Here is a 17351-nt window from a genome sequence, read left to right as displayed (position 1 = left end):
GCAGGTGGGGGGACTACTTCCATTTCAGGGAGCAGGATGCCAGAGTTGGACAGAGTCCCAGCACCAAAATCAATGACCTCTGCCATCTCACGTTCCAGCTGTGACTTAGAAGATGGAGGTGAGGACCACAACTGCTGACATCATGCTGATGGCCTGGGGTTCATCTCCTAGTCTCAGCCTCAGTCACAGCCAACACCGGGGCAACTGGTACTTAGGCGGGTGGTGACAAAGACGGTGAAATGAAACAGCATAGGAAAAGCAACTGCTTTAATGAATTAGACAAAATTTCACATAAAATCAGAATCCTATGATCCATCCCTTCTCCGATCACTAAAAAAATGCAAGATTCATTCGTCACAAGCCATGTGCAATTAGGACCCAGCTCAAAGGCAGTGCAGGTCTAGGGCCTCAGGTGCTGCACTACTTCCCGTTCTCAGCACTGAACATTCGTTCCTGGAAATGACCAGAGCCAGAGTCATGGGAGGGCCCCAGCCAAGACCCACCAAGGTCCCAAGAAAAAAACCATTCACACATGTATTCATACCCCCTCCTAACCCTCTCCCAATCACACATATATTCATATCCCCTCCTGACCCTCCCCCCACCACACATATATTCATATCCTCTCCTGAACCTCCCCCGCGTGTGCGTGCGTGCGTGTGTATCATTGTTGTTCTTAGGACAGCCACTGCCTCTTAGGAGCTTGGACTAAAGGCCTATGCTACCTACCATTCCTGGCCCAGGCTACTAAATGTGACCCTCTTGCCTCACTCTCCAAAGTGATGGGACTATAGGCGTGTGCCACCATGCCAGGCTCCTGCAGTAACTTTCAACTCTGCCCCTGGGTGAAAGAAAAGGCCCAGAGCTGCCCACCCACTCAGGAACTCACCGTGAGCATCCGCTCCAACTTTACGGCATCAGCAGCAAATTTGCGGATGCCGTCAGAGAGCTTCTCCACAGCCATTTGGTCCTCGTTGTGCAGCCAACGGAAGGCCTTCTCGTCCAGATGTATCTTCTCCGAGTCACTGGTCTGGGCTGGGGGATACCACAGCTCTCCATGCCTGCCTCACCCGTGGACTCACCACTGTCCCTCAGGCTTAAGCTAAGCGTCTCCCCTCAGGGCTAGCCAATGTTCCACCCTTGGCCTTACCCGCCTTGACAGAGAGCGCAGGTGTCAGCTTGCTGTTATCCTTGAGCAGCTCCCCCAGGAGCTTCGGGGAGATGGTGAGGAAGTCACAGCCTGCCAGTGCTTTGATCTCACCCGTGTTGCGAAAGGAGGCGCCCATGACAATGGTCTTGTAGCCGAACTTCTTGTAGTAGTTGTAGATTTTGGTGACACTCTTGACCCCTGGAGGAGACCCAGGCATGTTCCACAAAGACGGCCCTAGAACCGTCCGGAGCTGTCTGACCCCACCCTCACTTGGTCCCTCACCCCACCCCCTCTGTGACCTGAAAGGGTAGCTCACCAGGGTCCTCCTGGGGTTCATAGGATTTCTTGTCTGTGTTTGCCACATGCCAATCAAGGATGCGCCCCACAAAGGGAGAGATGAGCGTCACGCCCGCTTCAGCACAGGCCACAGCCTGGGCGAAGGAGAAAAGCAGGGTCATGTTGCAGTGGATGCCATGCTGCTCCTCCAGCTCCCTGTAGACAAGAGGGGCAGAGTGGCTGAGTGCAGCCTCAGGCGAGGCCGTGGGAGCAGGAACAGGGCTGTGCACTGTTAAGAACAAGCCTGAGACTGGGCAGGGTTGGGTCTGGACAAGGACTGACCAAGATTTCCTTCATCAGATCTGTACTGCATAGCAGACAAAGGCAGTGTGTGGCCCTGAGGGACCACATCTGCTCCAGCACTGTAACAGGGTCCCTCTCCTCTCAGAGTTCCTATGGGCTCTGCTCCTAGGCTAGAAGCAGTGGGTCATTTCCAAGGGTGACTGGGACCTAGTTCTGCCTGGAGTTACCCTGCAGCAAGCAGCTTCTCTCCTTGGCTCAGTACTCCTGGGCCATACACCCCTGCCACAGTTCCCTTCCCAGGGGTGCTTCGGAGGTGCCGCCACCATGTGACCACTTCAGTATCTAAGCACAAGTGTAGTTTATTCCACGTTGGCTCAGCAGAGGAGAGTCTCCGCCTATACTAACTACATGACCCAGTAACCCTACTTCTCTGCATCTGCCCAAGAGAAAGGAAAACCACGCCCGCACCAAAATGTATAAAGGCCTGTGTCCATGGCACTAATCTCAAACAGCCGCAAAGTGGCAACAGACCCAATGCCCAACAAGAGACAGATGCAAGGCCATGATCCACTGAATGGAATACCTGTCCCGACAGGAAGTAAGGCAAAGGCACACTAGGTCACGCTGAGGAAGAGAACAGTTCACACATCACCTGCCTCTACTTATATGATATCCAGAACAGACAAGTGAAGAACAGGCAGTGGTTCTGGGTGGTGGAGGGGCCAAGGTGGGTAGAGAGAAAATGAGTGTCTCTGCTGGACGGCCAGGGCTGATTACCTCTAGAAGAGGCATCACAGAAGAGGCTGTTTTGCCATTTTGCATTGTCTTCTACTTAGAGCATACTACATGTAAGATAATTTGTTTAAAACTTACATAAATTTAGACCTCACTGTTCCAGGAGGAAACTGAGAAACAGTGAGAGCAAGACACTCCTCCTAACTGGCAAGGGCACAGTCTGAGCTACCCCTGGAGCAGAGCACAGGCTTCTCTCAAGGACCCCCAGAAACTGGTGCCTGCTGCTCAGAACAGAGAGAATCTGAAGCTGCCTGCATGCAGGGGACACTTACTTTCCAGCCTGAATCCCCTCCCAGGTTGATGATAACTTGATGAGAATTCTGTCCTTGCCGATCCCAGCTTCTTTGTAAAGCTCAATGAGGCGCCTGGCTCGGGCCACCATGGCATCCTTATCAAAGGAAAGCCTGGAAGAAAGGGAGCGTGTCAGTATCCTACAGCCGGGTGGCTCACTGGGCAAACCCTTCCCACCCCTCCTCTGGACTCAACAACCTGAGACCTAACTTCAGAAGCAGGCGTGATAGCCAAACCTCGTAACTGGCACTCAGGAAACTGAGGCAGGAGAATCACAAGTTCAAGATCAGCCTGTGCTAAAAGTGACAACGCTTGCTGCTCTTGCAGAGGACCTGGGTTGGGTTGCCAGCCTCTATTCACAGCTTTGTGTACCTCCAGTTTCAGAGGATCTTATGCCCTCTCTGGCCTCCACCAGCATCAGGCACATGTGTGGTGTGAATACATCACACAGACAAATGCATGCACATAAAAATAACAACCTTGTGAAAAAGAGACTCTGGTTTAAAAAACAAACAGAAAAATGGGTTCATGGATACGCTGAGTTGGTCAAGCACTTCCTGTCACAAAGCGCAAATCCCCAACATCACGTGAGCTAAGTACAACTATGATGCTGTACTTTTTTTTTTTTTTTTCAAGATAGGGTTTCTCGCCAGATGTGGTGGCGCACGCCTTTAATTCCAGCACTTGGGAGGCAGAGGCAGGCGGATTTCTGAGTTGGAGGCCAGCCTGGTCTACAAAGTGAGTTCCAGGACAGCCAGGGCTACACAGAGAAACCCTGTCTCGAAAAACAACAAAACCAACAAAAAGATAGGAAAAGATCTATCAAAAAGATCTCCAAAATCCACCTGCCTCTGCCTCCCAAGTGCTGGGATTAAAGGTGTGTGCCACTAGTGCCTGGCTGATGGTGTACTTGTGTAATCCCAGCAGCGAGGGCAGGAGGACCACAGCATCAAGGTCATTCTCATCGACATAGTAAGTCTGAGGTCATCTGAGGTCATAGTGAGTCTGAGGTCATCCGAGGCTACACGAGACCCTGTCTCAAAATAAATAAGAGGACCTGGGTTTAAGTCCCAGCATCCATTTGGTGGCTCACAACTATCTATAATTTCAGTTACAGGGGATCCAACACCCTCTCAGGTTACCACAGGCTCTTCATGCAGACAAAACACTCATACACATTAAATAACAAAAACAACAACACATAAAATAAAAATTTAAAAATTATAAAAAAAAAAAAATAAGAGCCAGGCAGTGGTGGCGCACACCTTTAATCTCTCAGCACTTGGGAGGTAAAGCAGGAGGAGCTCTGTGAGTTTGAGGCCAGCCTGGTCTACAGAGCAAGTTGCAGGACAGCCAGGGCTACACAGAGAAATCCAATCTCAAACAAAACAAAACAAATTAAAAAAAAATTGCCAGGCTGATTGGATTATTTAAATCCCAGTACTTGGGAGGCAAAGGCAGGCAGGACCCTGCGTTCAAAGGAAGCCAGCCTGGTCTACAGAGTGAATTGTAGGATAGCCGGAGCTACACAGTGAGACTCAAAACACAAAAAATTGACAACCAAAAGACCAAATTTCTGGACCCTTTAGTGCGAGTATATTTTCACAAGACACAGGCTCAAGACCAGCCATTAGTCAGAAAGCTCTAGAACATTAGTTCTCTACAGTCCTCTAAGAGAGTGTGTATTACAGCACCAAGTGATTGTGGGCAATCTCAAGGGCACTGATGCTACTGATGTCACCAGGGACCTGCTCCCTCCCTACTGACCCCACATACCTTGCATCAACTTCTGTGGATACACGGCCTGGAATCTTCTTTAATATTTCTGCTCCAAACAGCACAAAAAGTTTGTCAATGGCATTTTTAATCTGCTCCTCTTGAGGCCTGAATTCAGAAGGGAAAGTTGTGTTAGCAACTTTTGAAGGCAGGCTGGAGAGATGGCTCAGTGGTTAAGAGCACTCCCTGCTCTTCCAAACGTCCTGAGTTCAACTCTCAGCAACAACATGGTGGCTCACAACCATCTATGATGAGTTCTGATGTCCTCTTCTGGGATGCAGGTATACATGCAGATAGAGTACTCATATACATAAAGTAAATAAACTTTAAAAAAAAAAAGAAACTTTGAAGGCGTTGGGGTAACCTATAAGACCAATTCTGACTCTTGCCAAATTTCTTTTCTCTTCATCCTCCCCAGGATGGGTATAAAAGCACACGCTACTTTGTTTTATTTTGTTTGAGACAGGGTCTCCCTATTAAGCGCTGGCTGTCCTGGAACTCACTATTATAGAGCAGGCTGGTCTCAAACTCACAAAGCACACACAGTACTCAAAGGGTGAAGCAGAAAGGTTCCAAGTTTGAGGCCAGCCTGGGAAAAAGAAACGAAGGCAGGAAGGCAGACTCAAAAGAAGCTACTGTTCTGGGCTGGCGAGATGGCTCAGTGGGTAAGAGCACTGACTGCTCTTGAGTTCAAATCCTAGCAACCACATGGTGGCTCACAACCACCCATAATGAGATCTGATGCTCTCTTCTGGCGTGTCAGCTACAGTGTACTTATATATAATAATAAATAAATCTTTGAGCCAGAGCAAGCCAAGACTGAGCGAGCAAAACTAATCAGAGCGAGCAGAGGTCCTAAAAATTCAGTTCCCAGCAACCACATGAAGGCTCACAACCATCTGTACAGCTACAGTGTACTCACATACATAAAATAAATAAATCTAAAAAAAAAAAAAAAAGAGAGAGAGAAACCACTGTTTTATTATAGTGAACCAGCTATCTCATAAACCATGGCACCTTAAACATTTCAAGTTTATTGTTCAACAAATTAAATTGTTGGGAATCACACCATCGTCTTCATAACTTTTTTTTTGTTTTTTGTTTTTGAGACAGGGTTTCTCTGTGTAGTCCTCTTTGTCCTAAAACTCAATCTGTAGACAAAGTTGGCTTCTAACTCAGAGATCCGCCTGGCTGTGCCTCCTGAGTGCTGGGTTTAAAGGTGGGCACCACCAAGAACTTTTTCATCTTTCAGACTAAACTCTATCCTTTAACATCTGCATAATCTTTTTTCTTTTGTTTTGTTTTTTTAAAGATAGGGTTTTTCCTGTATAGCCCTGGCTGTCCTGGAAATCACTCTGTAGACCAGGCTGGCCTTGAATTCAGAAATCCGCCAGCCTCTGCCTAAGTGCTGGGATTAAAGGCGTGTGCCACCACTGCCTGGCAAAATTATCTTTTTATGCAACCCCAAGAATCAATACTCTCAAAAAAGGAGAGTGAGATGCCAACCAAACTGATTTGACCACAGATTGTTTACAGTATAAAATTATCACAACATACCTCATAAAGATGTGTGATTAGCATATCAAAAAAGATTACACATTTATGATCCATGTGATAAGGTGGAAGAGATAAAACTATAGGAGCAAGAAAGATTAGAGGCCAGCATAGTGACCCACAATGTCATCTGAGCACTTGGGCAGGCAGGGTTAAAAGTAGCCTGGTTACATCGTAATGCCTGGTGTCTCAAACAAACAAGAAAGAAGCCAAGAACACAGACAAGGAGGCAGAAGGAGGATTATATTGTGGTATTGGCTGTCCCAATGCACACTTCACTAACATCCATTAGACTCGTTAAAAAGTAATGGCAGCTGGACAAGGTGGAGCCTCCCTTTAATCTTAGCACTCAGGAGGAAGAGGCAGGTGGATCTCTATGAGGCAACCTGGTCTAAATAACGTTCAGGATCTCCACGGCTACACAGAAACTCTTGTCTCTGAAACCCAAAGGAAATGAATGAATAAATGAATGAATGAGTAAATAAACAAAACAAATCAAATCAAAACAAAAACCCAACCAAACTAAAACAAAAAGCTGAAGAAAGAAAGTAAGGATGACCAGAAGGCAAAGCGTAGCTGCCAGAACTATTGGGCCTGTCAGAGGCTGGAACCCGGAAGTTCATGAATGTTCCACATCTCAGCTGGAGGTGCCCATAGTGGGAAGACTCTGAGCCATGGAGACACAGTGAGACTGAGGTGTGGGATCTTCCCTGCTCTCCATCAGCCATACTCACCCACCCAGCTTCTTGCCATAGGCAATGGCCTCCTCTACCAGCTCTTGATAGGCAGGCATCTGGGCTGCAGCCAGGATCAGAGATGGGTTGGTAGTGGCATCTTGGGGCTTGTATTCGTCGATGGCTAGGTAAGAAAATTTCAAAAGCAGATGGGATGGTTAATCTTGTTGTCTGCTGGAATGGACCAAGAAGCATCTAGATCTAGTTACCTCTGGCTTGTCTGTGTTTCCAAGAGGGTAGCTAAGGGATAGCCTGTCCTATAGACTAGAGGTCCCACGGAATAAAAGGAGCCAGCCTGCTAGCACAGACATTCTCTCCGTGTTTCCTGTCGGCCATGAGAGGAGCCGCTCTGCTTCACCTGGGCCTTCTCTACCACAATGGACTGAAACCTTAGAACTCTGGGTCAAAACAAACCATCCCTCTATTACCTTTTTCTCTCAGGTGTTTGTCAGAGTGACCAGAAGCAGCTGTCACCAGAGATGGAAACAGTGCCCGGCAGCAATCCCAAGTGGATTACAGTGGCAATGTTCACAGCAGCTCCAGAGGCTAGCCACAAAGCAGCCTTGAACATGAAGACAGTACTCAGCCCACACACATGAGCTGGCCACAGACTATGCTCCTAGCTCAGATGACTGACAGTTTAAGGTCAGCCTGGGTTACAGAGCAAGACCTTGTCACAAAAGAATAAACCAGAAGCTCGGTGTGGTGGCACATGGCTTTAATCCCAGCACTCTGGAAGCAGACACAGGTCTTGTGTCTTGAAATCTGTGAGTTCAAGGCCTGCTTTGTCTACAATCAGGGCTACATTGGATTACGTCTCAAAATAAAACAAACAAACAAACCATTTCAGTATGTGATTTTTTTTTAAAAAATTGCAACATTTTAAATAGTAAAATTTAAAAAACAATCCAGAGTTTGAGGCCAGCCTGGTCTACATAGCAGGTTCCAAGCTAGCCAGGCCTACACAGTGAGACCCTATCTAACAAAACAAACAAACAAACAAACAACAACAAAAACTAAGCACCCCAGGACCATCATTCCCTATAAAAGCCGATGTGCAGTCACTAGGAACGGAAGTATGGAAGCTGGAAAATCATGCTCCACAAGCTTGTCCTACTGCCCAACAGCCAGCAGGGGGCGCTCTAACCCGAAACCACTGGCAGACATGTTTTGGCTCCTTAACCTCACTTGTGGGGGGCGGGGCCCGCCATATTATGCCCATGTGTTTTGGTTCCTTTAACATATTGGTTATTTTTCTTCAGGATCGGCTCAGTTATCCAAATGAACAGGCACATGAACAGCAGATGCACAGATGTCCAGTTGCCAGGCCAGGAGGACATGAGCTTGCCAATTTCAAAGTAGCCCTGCTTTTTCTTTTCCAGACCTACATACCAGGATCCTACATAGCTAACAACACAGGGTGACCTCAGACTCGTAGTCCTCCTGCCCTGCTCCCCAGTGTTAGGATTATATTATTGGTCTGCACCACCATGCACATTATGTCTTTTGATATCAAGGATAGCTCTGTGTCTTCACGGTGACAGCCTAAGTCTATGAGTTATGACACAGCTGCAGAGATAACCAGAGCAGGCCTAGCCCGCAGGCAGCGCAATGCGTGGCTCGTTCTGCTGTCTTGCTTCCTGATTTGGACATCACTAGGGAAACGGGGCAAAGGGTGTATGGGCTACTTTTGCAACATCTCAGGAGTTTGAGGTTATTTCAAAATAAGAAGTAGGGGAAAATGTGCTCTGGAGTGGTGCTGGCTGAGGTGTGAATCCACTGAAGGGTACACAGAAAACACTGTTTTTATCATATAAAACTTACAGACTCTGGCAGGGCAGTGGTGGCACACGCCTTTAGTCCCAGCACTCGGGAGGCAGAGGCAGGTGGATTTCTGAGTTCGAGGCCAGCCTGGTCTACGGAGTGAGTTCCAGGACAGCCAGGGCTACACAGAGAAACCCTGTCTCGAAAAAACAAACAAAAAACCCAAACAAAAAACAAAACAAACAAACAAAAAACCCTACAGACCCAGGGCTGGGGACATAGTTCAGTGGCAGCTGTTTCAGCAGTGTGATGCCAGAGCTTGAGCTCTAGCCCCCCCTCCCCCACAGGTGAGCGTTAAGGCCCAAAGGCCCTGAGGTTCAGAGGAAAATGAAGGGGGTCAAAAGTGTTCAGAAATTCTATTTTCAGGAGCCTGTGATACCCAAGGGGTGAAGAACCCTCACCACAGCTGGGCAGGGGGAGGGGTGCACAATGCTGATCCCAACACTCAGGAGGCAGAGGCAGAGGCAGGCAGATTTCTGTGAGTTCGAGGTCAGCCTGATCTATAAATCAAGTTCCAGGGAAGTCAGGGCTATACAGAGAAACCCTGTCTTCAAACAAATAAACACCAAAAGAAACCTTTACCATCTGACAAAAAAAAAAAGACTTTGAATAAATAAAATATATAAAATAGACTTTGAACCTGACAATGTTTATAATTATTTAACTTGTTTTAAGCCACACTATCAATGAATGTGCTCTTTGTTGTTGTTTGAGACAGGCTCTTACTATGTAGCTCAGACTAGCCTGGAACCACGTAGCCCAGGCTGGCCTCCAACTCATAAAGATGTGCCTGCCTCTGCCTCCCAAATGCAGGTGTGAGCTACCATGCCTGTCTCTTGCTCTCTTCACAAACATTAGCCGGTAAACTCTGCACTACACACACAGTGGAAAAACCTTAGGACTCCCAGATGGATTTCTGGAAGCTGACAAACACAGCTTGTGTCAGACGGGTTTGCTATTAGACCCACATCAAGTCTGTCCTTTATAGCTAAGCAGCCCAAATATGCCTAATCACTCTCTGACTCTCTGAGAGATAAACAATGCACTTACTCATGAGGAATTAAAGCCTGTTTCTCAAGTCACCGTGAGAAAGCAGAAAAGAGCAGAAGTGCTTTTGTACTGAGCTCACACGGAGCATTTCCTGAAAGTCTCTTTCTCACAGCACAAGTGAGATCACCTCCACCACTCTCCAAGGTTGAGAGCTAGACTAACAGCACAAATCTTTCCACCTGTTTTCCGAGTTCCTACCAAGTTCAGGAAAATCTGAGTACTGAAGTTGCGCACGGTGGCACTGCCTGATCCAGCACTAAGGCTAAGATAGAAGGATTACCAGGAGTTCCAGAACAGCCTGTGGCTACACTGTGTGACCCAGTCTCAAAAGAGAAGGAAGTTTGACAATGATAACCATTTGATTTAGTGTGTGCATCTGGTCTGACTCCAGCCATGCTGTGTACTGCCCATAGAGAGTAACCAGCTGCATGTGGAAAACCAGTGCAACAGGCTGCAAAAAAGCAGATGGTGCCCAGTCTTGCAGACTGCACTGGCTCCAAAGCTGAGCCTATGTCATCGTAGGGAATTGGGAGTAGGGGTGGGGGCACCCCGGGTCAGGGAGACTTTCTCGGACTACCTCTATCCACCGAGGCTTCGCGCCGGGTTCCCAGGGTCACCAATAGCCCAGGGGCTATTGATCCTTGAAGGTTCCGCAAACTCACCAATCCCAGCTCCAGCGCCCGCGAGGCCCCGCCCCTGGCACCCTCACCGGTGCTGGTTCCAAAATTGGGGGCGCAGCAGCTTAAATAGGGCGCATGCACCGCGTCCTCTTACCATTGAAATCACCCGTGTCCGCCACCACGGTGGTGAACTGCTTGAGCTGGTCCAAGGCGGACTCCATCCTCTGGCGCTTTACCGGGGACCCCGACATGGCGAAACGCGCAAAGCTGAGGCGGTAGCCGGTGCGTGCTAACCCACAATGCCCCGCGCGTCCTGGCCAATCAGAGCAAAGCTAAATGAAGCCTGACGACGAGCCCCGCCCATGTACTTGGAGACCTTGCCATAGACCACGCCCCGCGTCACGGTCCGAGTTCTCTTCCTCAGTAGCGGGTGGTTAGTTTCTACCAGTCCAAGGAGAGTGGATCCTAGTCTTTGTACCCCTCTAGAGCTCGGATGCGTAGAATGAACAGACAGCGGGTTCTACCGAGACGCGCGCTCAGTAAGCCTCAGACCCCAACGGCCTACGGATGGATGGGTGGCAGCGCTCTCGCTCCACACCCATGCTAATCCTTGAGCGGGTCCTTGCCACCAACTGTGCATTCCCTACAGGTGCTCCTTGGTGGAACTTCGAAGTGCACCCTTTCTCCAGCTGTGGGACTCCCCTACTCCCAGTTTAGGGACTGGGAGCTGCGCCCTCTCTGCTGATCGCGATAAGTCAAGCTCGGTGCAGCCCCAGCTTACAGGCAGACAAGCTAAAGCACAGTCTGAGAATCAATACAGGTGTATGGCCCCATGGGCAACTTCTGGCAAGGCCACCAGTTTCCGCTTCCCAGATGGAGTGGTTCTGGTGTTGCCTTAAACTGCTGGGTGATCCTTCCCTTGCCCATGATTTTGCATCTCCCCTGGCTGGAAGTCTGTCCGGAATAAGCAGCAGTTTGAGAAAGTTGAGATGGGGAACTGTATCTTCAGTCATGAATAAGAATAGTAAGGGCAGTTTCTTTTACAGTGTTCCCATTATTGATTTGCAGTTCTTTGAATATGCTGGCTCAAGCTATTACACATATATGTGTATGTCAGATATTTTCTGTTAATATTTTGTTTACCACTCATCTTAGTTTGCTTTCTATTGCTGTGATAAACACCACCACCCAAAGCAACTAGGCGAGGTTGACTGTATCTTACACTCCCAAGTAACAATCTATCACACAAGGATGCCAAGGTAGGACTGCAAGAAAGGGCCCTGGAGAAAACTTCTCACCGGCTTGCCTCCCTTGGTTTGCACAGCCTCCTTTCTTTTTTTTTTTTTTTAAGATTTTATTTATTTATTATATGTAAGTACACTGTAGCTATCTTCAGACACTCCAGAAGAGGGCGCCAGGTCTCGTTGCGGATGGTTGTGAGCCACCATGTGGTTGCTGGGATTTGAACTCTGGACCTTTGGAAGAGCAGTCGGGTGCTCTTACCCACTGAGCCATCTCACCAGCCCCACAGCCTCCTTTCTTGTTTGGGTTGTGAGTTACAGCCCCGAACTTCCAGGACCACCTGCTCAGGGATGGCACCACCCACCGTGGTGATATGGGCCTTCCCTTATCAATCATTAATTAAGAAAATGGAGCCAGGCAAGGTGGTACAGACCTTTAATTCCAGCATTCTGGAGGCAGTGGCAGGTGGATTCAAGGCCAGCCTGGTTTACATAGGAAGCTGCAGACTCGCCAAAGGGAAAAAGCCTTGCTGACTGACTTGCTAATCTTGAGGACAGAGGCATTCTCTCATTCGAAGTTCCCTCCTCCTGCAAAATCCGAGCTGTGTCAAGTGACAAAAAAAAAAAAAAAAGTAACCAGCACACCTTTTTTTTTTTTTTTTTGTATCTTTTAAAAATAGATTTTTCTTTTAAAGGAGACTGGCCTTGAACTCTTGGTCTTCCTGCCCCTGCCTTCCAAGTGCTAAGATTACAGGCAGGGGCCACCATACTTGGCTCCAGCTGGCTCTATTCAAGTTCACTGGAGGATGGACTTTAATATACTAGGGGCCACAGAGGCTGCCTCTAGGGCAGTGTTTCTCAATGTGTGGGCCACAACCCCTTTGCAGAGGTGGTTGTGGGTGGGGTTAAATATCAGATAGCCCGCATACCAGATATTTACATTTTGGTTCATCATGGTAGCAAAATTACAGTTATGCAGTAACAACAAAAATAATTTTATATTTGGGAGTTACCTCAAAAGGAGGAACTGACTCTATTGAAAGGTTGCAGCATTAGGAAGGCTGAGAACCATTGTGCTAGAGGACCAGGCTAACTGAAGGGGGCTCCACCTATCAGCTTTCAGGAAGTCACCACCTATCCCAGGGTGGTCATTGTTGGGGAAGCAGATGTTTGTGTCACCCATGCTCCTCTGACAATCATTCACTGGTCCCCCAAGCTGACCAAGGATTCGGTTGTTCCTTTGGTCTGTTATCAGTGCCCTAATTAGGGTAAGTGTTTGTTCATATCTGTTGAGACAATTATTGCTTGGAGTTGAGGGACTACCTCCCACCTATCCTTCCCCTGTAAGGCCCCAGTGACAAAAAATAAAGTTTGAGTCTACCAGAGTTCCCCTTGGGAAAGCAATGAATTATGGGTTTTTTTTTTGTTGTTGTTTGTTTTTGTCTTTTGAGACAGGGTTTCTTTGTGTAACCCTGGCTGTCCTGGAACTCACTCTGTAAAATAGGCTGACCTCGAACTCAGATATCTACCTCCCAAGTGCTGGGATTAAAGGCGTGCACCACCACTGCCCAGCAGGCTTTTTTTTTTTTTTTTAAAGATTTATTTATTTTTGTTTTATGTATATGGGTATTTTCCCTGCATGCACAGATATGTGTACCACATGCATGCCTGGTGCCATAGATCCCCGGGAACTGGAGCTACAGTTAGTTGTGAGCTGCCTCATGGGTGCTGGGAAGTGAGCCCAGGCCCTCTGCAAGAGCAGCCAGTGCTCTTCTCTGCTGAGCCATTTCTCCAGCCCCATTATCAGGTTTACTTACAGAGTCTGGATAGGTTCCTGACGACAGCATGGTTAAGCCCACTGCATCCACACTGGAAAGTCTGCATCCTCCATGGATGATGGCTTTCTCATGGCTGCACAGATGGAGTTCCCTAGTCCTTCTCAGCCTATATACGCTAAACCCTTTTGGGATCTGAGGCCCATGCAGTTAGAGTTGAATTACAACAGGTTGGGGAGAATGATTGGATATTCAGGTGAGAGTCTAATCCACCCTCTCCTCCTATGAAGGCGCCACCCACATTCAGCAAGCATAGCTATGATGATCTTTTGCAAATGGGCACAGCTGATCTGATAAAGATGGTGGCAGCTTGGTTCAGGATAGTGCTGTCAGAGGGAATCTCTTCAGAAGTCACACAACACTCACTAGCCCAATAGGTAGAATCTACAATGAGTTGGAAGGCACAGAAATAGTTCTTGCTATGGGGGTGTTATCATTTCAGTCTGCAGGGAAGCTCAGTAAGACAAGAAGTAAATTCAAAATAGCTTCAAGAAGTCCCAGAAGCTGAGCAGTTTAATGCCATCAGAGTGGGGGATTTATAAGCAGTTAAGGCTTTTACCCTCGCACCACCCCAGCTTCCTGGAAGAAGCAGAGACCTAGAAGAAACAAAGACCAGCAAAGCTTCCTGGAAGAGGTTCAGACCAACTGAGCCACCTGCAAAGGACATTCTCCCACCTGTTGCGCTCTCTGCAGGATGTATATCATCCTCCGGAGTCCCAGCGTTTGTGTGTTATCACCCAGGCTGGGGTGACCCGTTGGTGACGCAGCTTCTGTAAGTGACCTCAAGAAAACCAAGTTGGACTTTGATGCTATCTGTACTTTGATCGATTGTCAGTTCCATATCTGGGGTGAACAGACATTTGTCCCCATTCCCCCGGAGTACTCTCACAACAGGGGGATGAGGGCATCCTAACTGAACCTAAACCATCTGACAGTGAACTGTCAAGCCTGATAAGGCCACTTTACTCTTCACAGTATGGTATAGCTTATCTCTGTGCTGTGGTGGCCGTTGCTTTAGCCTTGCTATGGGTAATAAAACATTGAACTAAAGCCGGGTGGTGATGGCACAGGCCTTTGATCCCCAGCACTCAAGAGGCAGAAGCAAGCAGATCTCTGAATTCTAACTGAGCCTGATCTACAGAGCAAGTTCCAGGACAGCCACAGCCAGGGCTACACAGAGAAACCCTGTCTTTGAAAAACCAAAACCACCATCAACAAAAAACACTAAACTAGAAGCAAAAAAAAAAAAAAAGATTTAGCTCAGTATGGTGGCTCATTCCTATAATCTCAGTCCTTAGGAGACTGAGGCAGGAGTATTACCACAAGTTTAAGGCCAGTCTGTACTATATATGGATTTCAGGACAGCCTAAGCTGTAATGGGAGGACCTTGGTATGAAGAGAAGCATGCCTCCTTAATAAATGGGATCCACCACATCTCTGTGAGGACGCTCCCAAACTACATGAAATAGAAGATATATTACAGTGTCTAGAGGAGTATGTAAGTGTGCTGCCTAGCTTTAAGTCAATCTGGCACAAGCTAGAGTCTTCAGAGAGAAGGAAGCCTCTACAGAGGAAATGCCTGTGTAAGACTGGAAGCAAGCCTGTAGGGCATTTTCTTAGGGAGTGATGTGGGAGGGCCCAATCTATTGTGGGAGGAGCTACCGTTGTGCTGATGGTCCCTGGGTTCTATAAGAAAGCAGGCTGAGCAAGCCAGTAAATAGTACCTTTATATAACCTATGCATCAGCTTCTACCTCCAGGTTCCTGCCCTGCCTGATTGAGTTCCTTACCCTACTAGTTTTGGTGATGAACTGTAATGTGAACTTATGAGTGAAATAAGCCCTTTCTTCCCCAAGTTGCTTTTGGTTGTGGTGTTTCACCACAGCAGTAATAACCCTAAGACAGTAAGGGGCAGGATGAGGAGCGTGCGTGCTGAGGCATTGCTTCAATGGTCTTTGCTGTCAGACGGATAAGATATAAAACTGAGACTCAGCTGTCTAGAATGCGATCATGTTAAAGAAAAGATATATGGATGCTGTCTTCCACACTAGCATCTGAACTGGTAGGAAAAGCGAGGGGGGGTGGGGGAGATAAAATGAGTGGAAGGCTGAGGCTGGAGAGATGGCTCAGTGGTTTAAGAGCACTGGCTGCTCTTCCAGATAGACCTGGGTTCACGACTCTCTGTGGCTCTAATTCCAGGGGGTCTGCCTCTTGACATCCATGCAGGCAAACCACCAATGCTCATAAAATAAAGACAAATGAACATTTTTAAAAGTGAGCTAAAGGCATTGGCTCTGTTTTGTATGACTAGGGGAGATGCGATGAATAAGCACTATGAATCAACTCTGCTAAAATGTTCCTCCTGGGAAGAATTAATGGGAAAGGGAGAGAGCAAGTTAGAAGTCATAGAAGACTCTATCTGTCAGACCCGAGGGAAATCCATGGCTGGGGTTTAGATAGGAGTGCAGGGGGAGGAGTCTTTAACTGTGCTCAGTACAGGAAATCAATGGTCAGAAAATATTCTGCCTCTGAACTGCCTGGATTGGGGAAAGACTTTTAAAATAAGCGATGAGGGGATGAAGAGATGGCTCAGCAGGTAACCATACTGTTGCTCTTGCAGAGGGCCTGGGATTGGTTCCCAGTACCCACATGGTGGTTCACAACTGTAACTCCAATTCTAGGGTAAGCTCTGTAGGCTCCAGGAAATATATGGTACACATTCATATGTGCTGCGAAAACATTCATATGTGTAAAAATTAAAAACTAAAAATTTAAACAAAAGCCGGGCGTGGTGGCGCACGCCTTTAATCCCAGCACTCGGGAGGCAGAGGCAGGCGGATTTCTGAGTTCGAGGCCAGCCTGGTCTACAAAGTGAGTTCCAGGACAGCCAGNGCTATACAGAGAAACCCTGTCTCGAAAAACCAAAAAAAAAAAAAAAAAAAAAAAAAAAAAAAAAAAAATTAAACAAATTACATTTAAAATTGAAGTATATATAAATTTTCAAATGTATCATCATCCCCTAGGGACATTGCAGGTGTGGCTACTGTGCCATGTGTGCGTCTGTAGATGGCAGAACAGGGAGAGGGTACATTTGCTCAGTGTTCTGACCTGTGAACATCTAAACAGTTCATAGCCTGACGGTCCCTGAAAAAAAATGGAACCTGAGACAGCCACCAGACTAGTTCCAGGATGCCCAGACAGGGAGCTAGCCTGAGATAGCCACCAGATTAGAGGAACCCTGCCTGGGACTGTAGGCCTCAGGCAGGAGTGAGCCCAAGACAGATGACAACCCTCACATGGGACCTCTCAGTTGGCTGGGACAAGGAGCAAGCCTGAAACAAACACCAGATACTTATCATGGGGACCAGTGGGGGGGCTAGCCTGAGGTGACCACCAGCCTGTAGCTGCACATACGTAGGGTGCAGACCATGCTCGAGATGACCCCCGCCCAGTGCCGTAATGCACTGAGATGATCCCAGAGACTCAGAGACCCCAGGTGCCATTGGGAGGAGCAGGTGGATGTGGAGAAATGGAGGAGGGGGAGGAGCAAAGGGATGTGGGTTCCGTAAGGAGGGGCAGGACTGGAGACTGGGCAGTAGTGGGGAACAGCCTGATGTGGGTGGCTGGTGATGCCACCTGGGAACATGGGGGTGGGGGAGAGGTCCTGGCCTGTGCTGCTACCAAGGCCATTGTCTGGGTTCGTGGCCACAGGGGTCTATTGCCACCAAAAGCCAGATGGATGTCCCTGGTCTGGGCTTCCACCAGGGGCATGTTAATGTCTGAGGGCTGTGCAGAGATGGCCCAGCCCACTGGTGAAATTAAAGGTGAGCTGGCCTCAAGGGTATGAGCATGGTAGAACTGTCCCTGCCACTTACTTGTCTCCTGTACCATGGTGTGGACAAG

The 17351-nt window shown here is 48.0% G+C and overlaps 1 protein-coding gene and 1 non-coding gene across 2 annotated transcripts; one reads left to right on the top strand and one right to left on the bottom strand.

The window, feature by feature from the left end:
• Positions 1-250: 250 nt before the first annotated feature.
• Positions 251-10680, bottom strand: Taldo1 (transaldolase 1). Its single transcript, XM_021167107.1, has 8 exons — positions 10528-10680; positions 6880-7003; positions 4592-4699; positions 2797-2928; positions 1467-1642; positions 1151-1348; positions 890-1035; positions 251-453 (listed from the first exon to the last, which is right to left on the bottom strand). Exons 1-8 carry the CDS (start codon positions 10622-10624, stop codon positions 421-423), a joined length of 1014 nt encoding a protein of 337 aa, XP_021022766.1. The 5' UTR covers positions 10625-10680; the 3' UTR covers positions 251-420.
• A 5780-nt stretch (positions 10681-16460) lies between these two features.
• Positions 16461-16590, top strand: LOC115031656. The gene has a single exon (XR_003837324.1). It is a non-coding gene; the product is annotated as a small nucleolar RNA SNORA17 (small nucleolar RNA).
• Positions 16591-17351: the final 761 nt, after the last annotated feature.

Source organism: Mus caroli, chromosome 7 (assembly GCF_900094665.2).
Source record: "Mus caroli chromosome 7, CAROLI_EIJ_v1.1, whole genome shotgun sequence".
In the NCBI taxonomy this organism is placed as follows: Eukaryota; Metazoa; Chordata; class Mammalia; order Rodentia; family Muridae; genus Mus; species Mus caroli.
This window is presented reverse-complemented; position numbering and strand designations above follow the sequence as displayed.

What these genes read in the sequence shown, in the direction of transcription:
- Taldo1 (XM_021167107.1), bottom strand. Translation starts at nt 10,624, where the DNA reads ATGTCGGGGTCCCCGGTAAAGCGCCAGAGGATGGAGTCCGCCTTGGAC. An exon ending in GGACACGGGTGATTTCAATG is followed by an intron (nt 7,004 to 10,527) that starts GTAAGAGGACGC and finishes TTTCTTACCTAG; the next exon opens with CCATCGACGAATACAAGCCC. An exon ending in TGAACCCCAGGAGGACCCTG is followed by an intron (nt 1,349 to 1,466) that starts GTGAGCTACCCT and finishes GGTCTCCTCCAG; the next exon opens with GGGTCAAGAGTGTCACCAAA.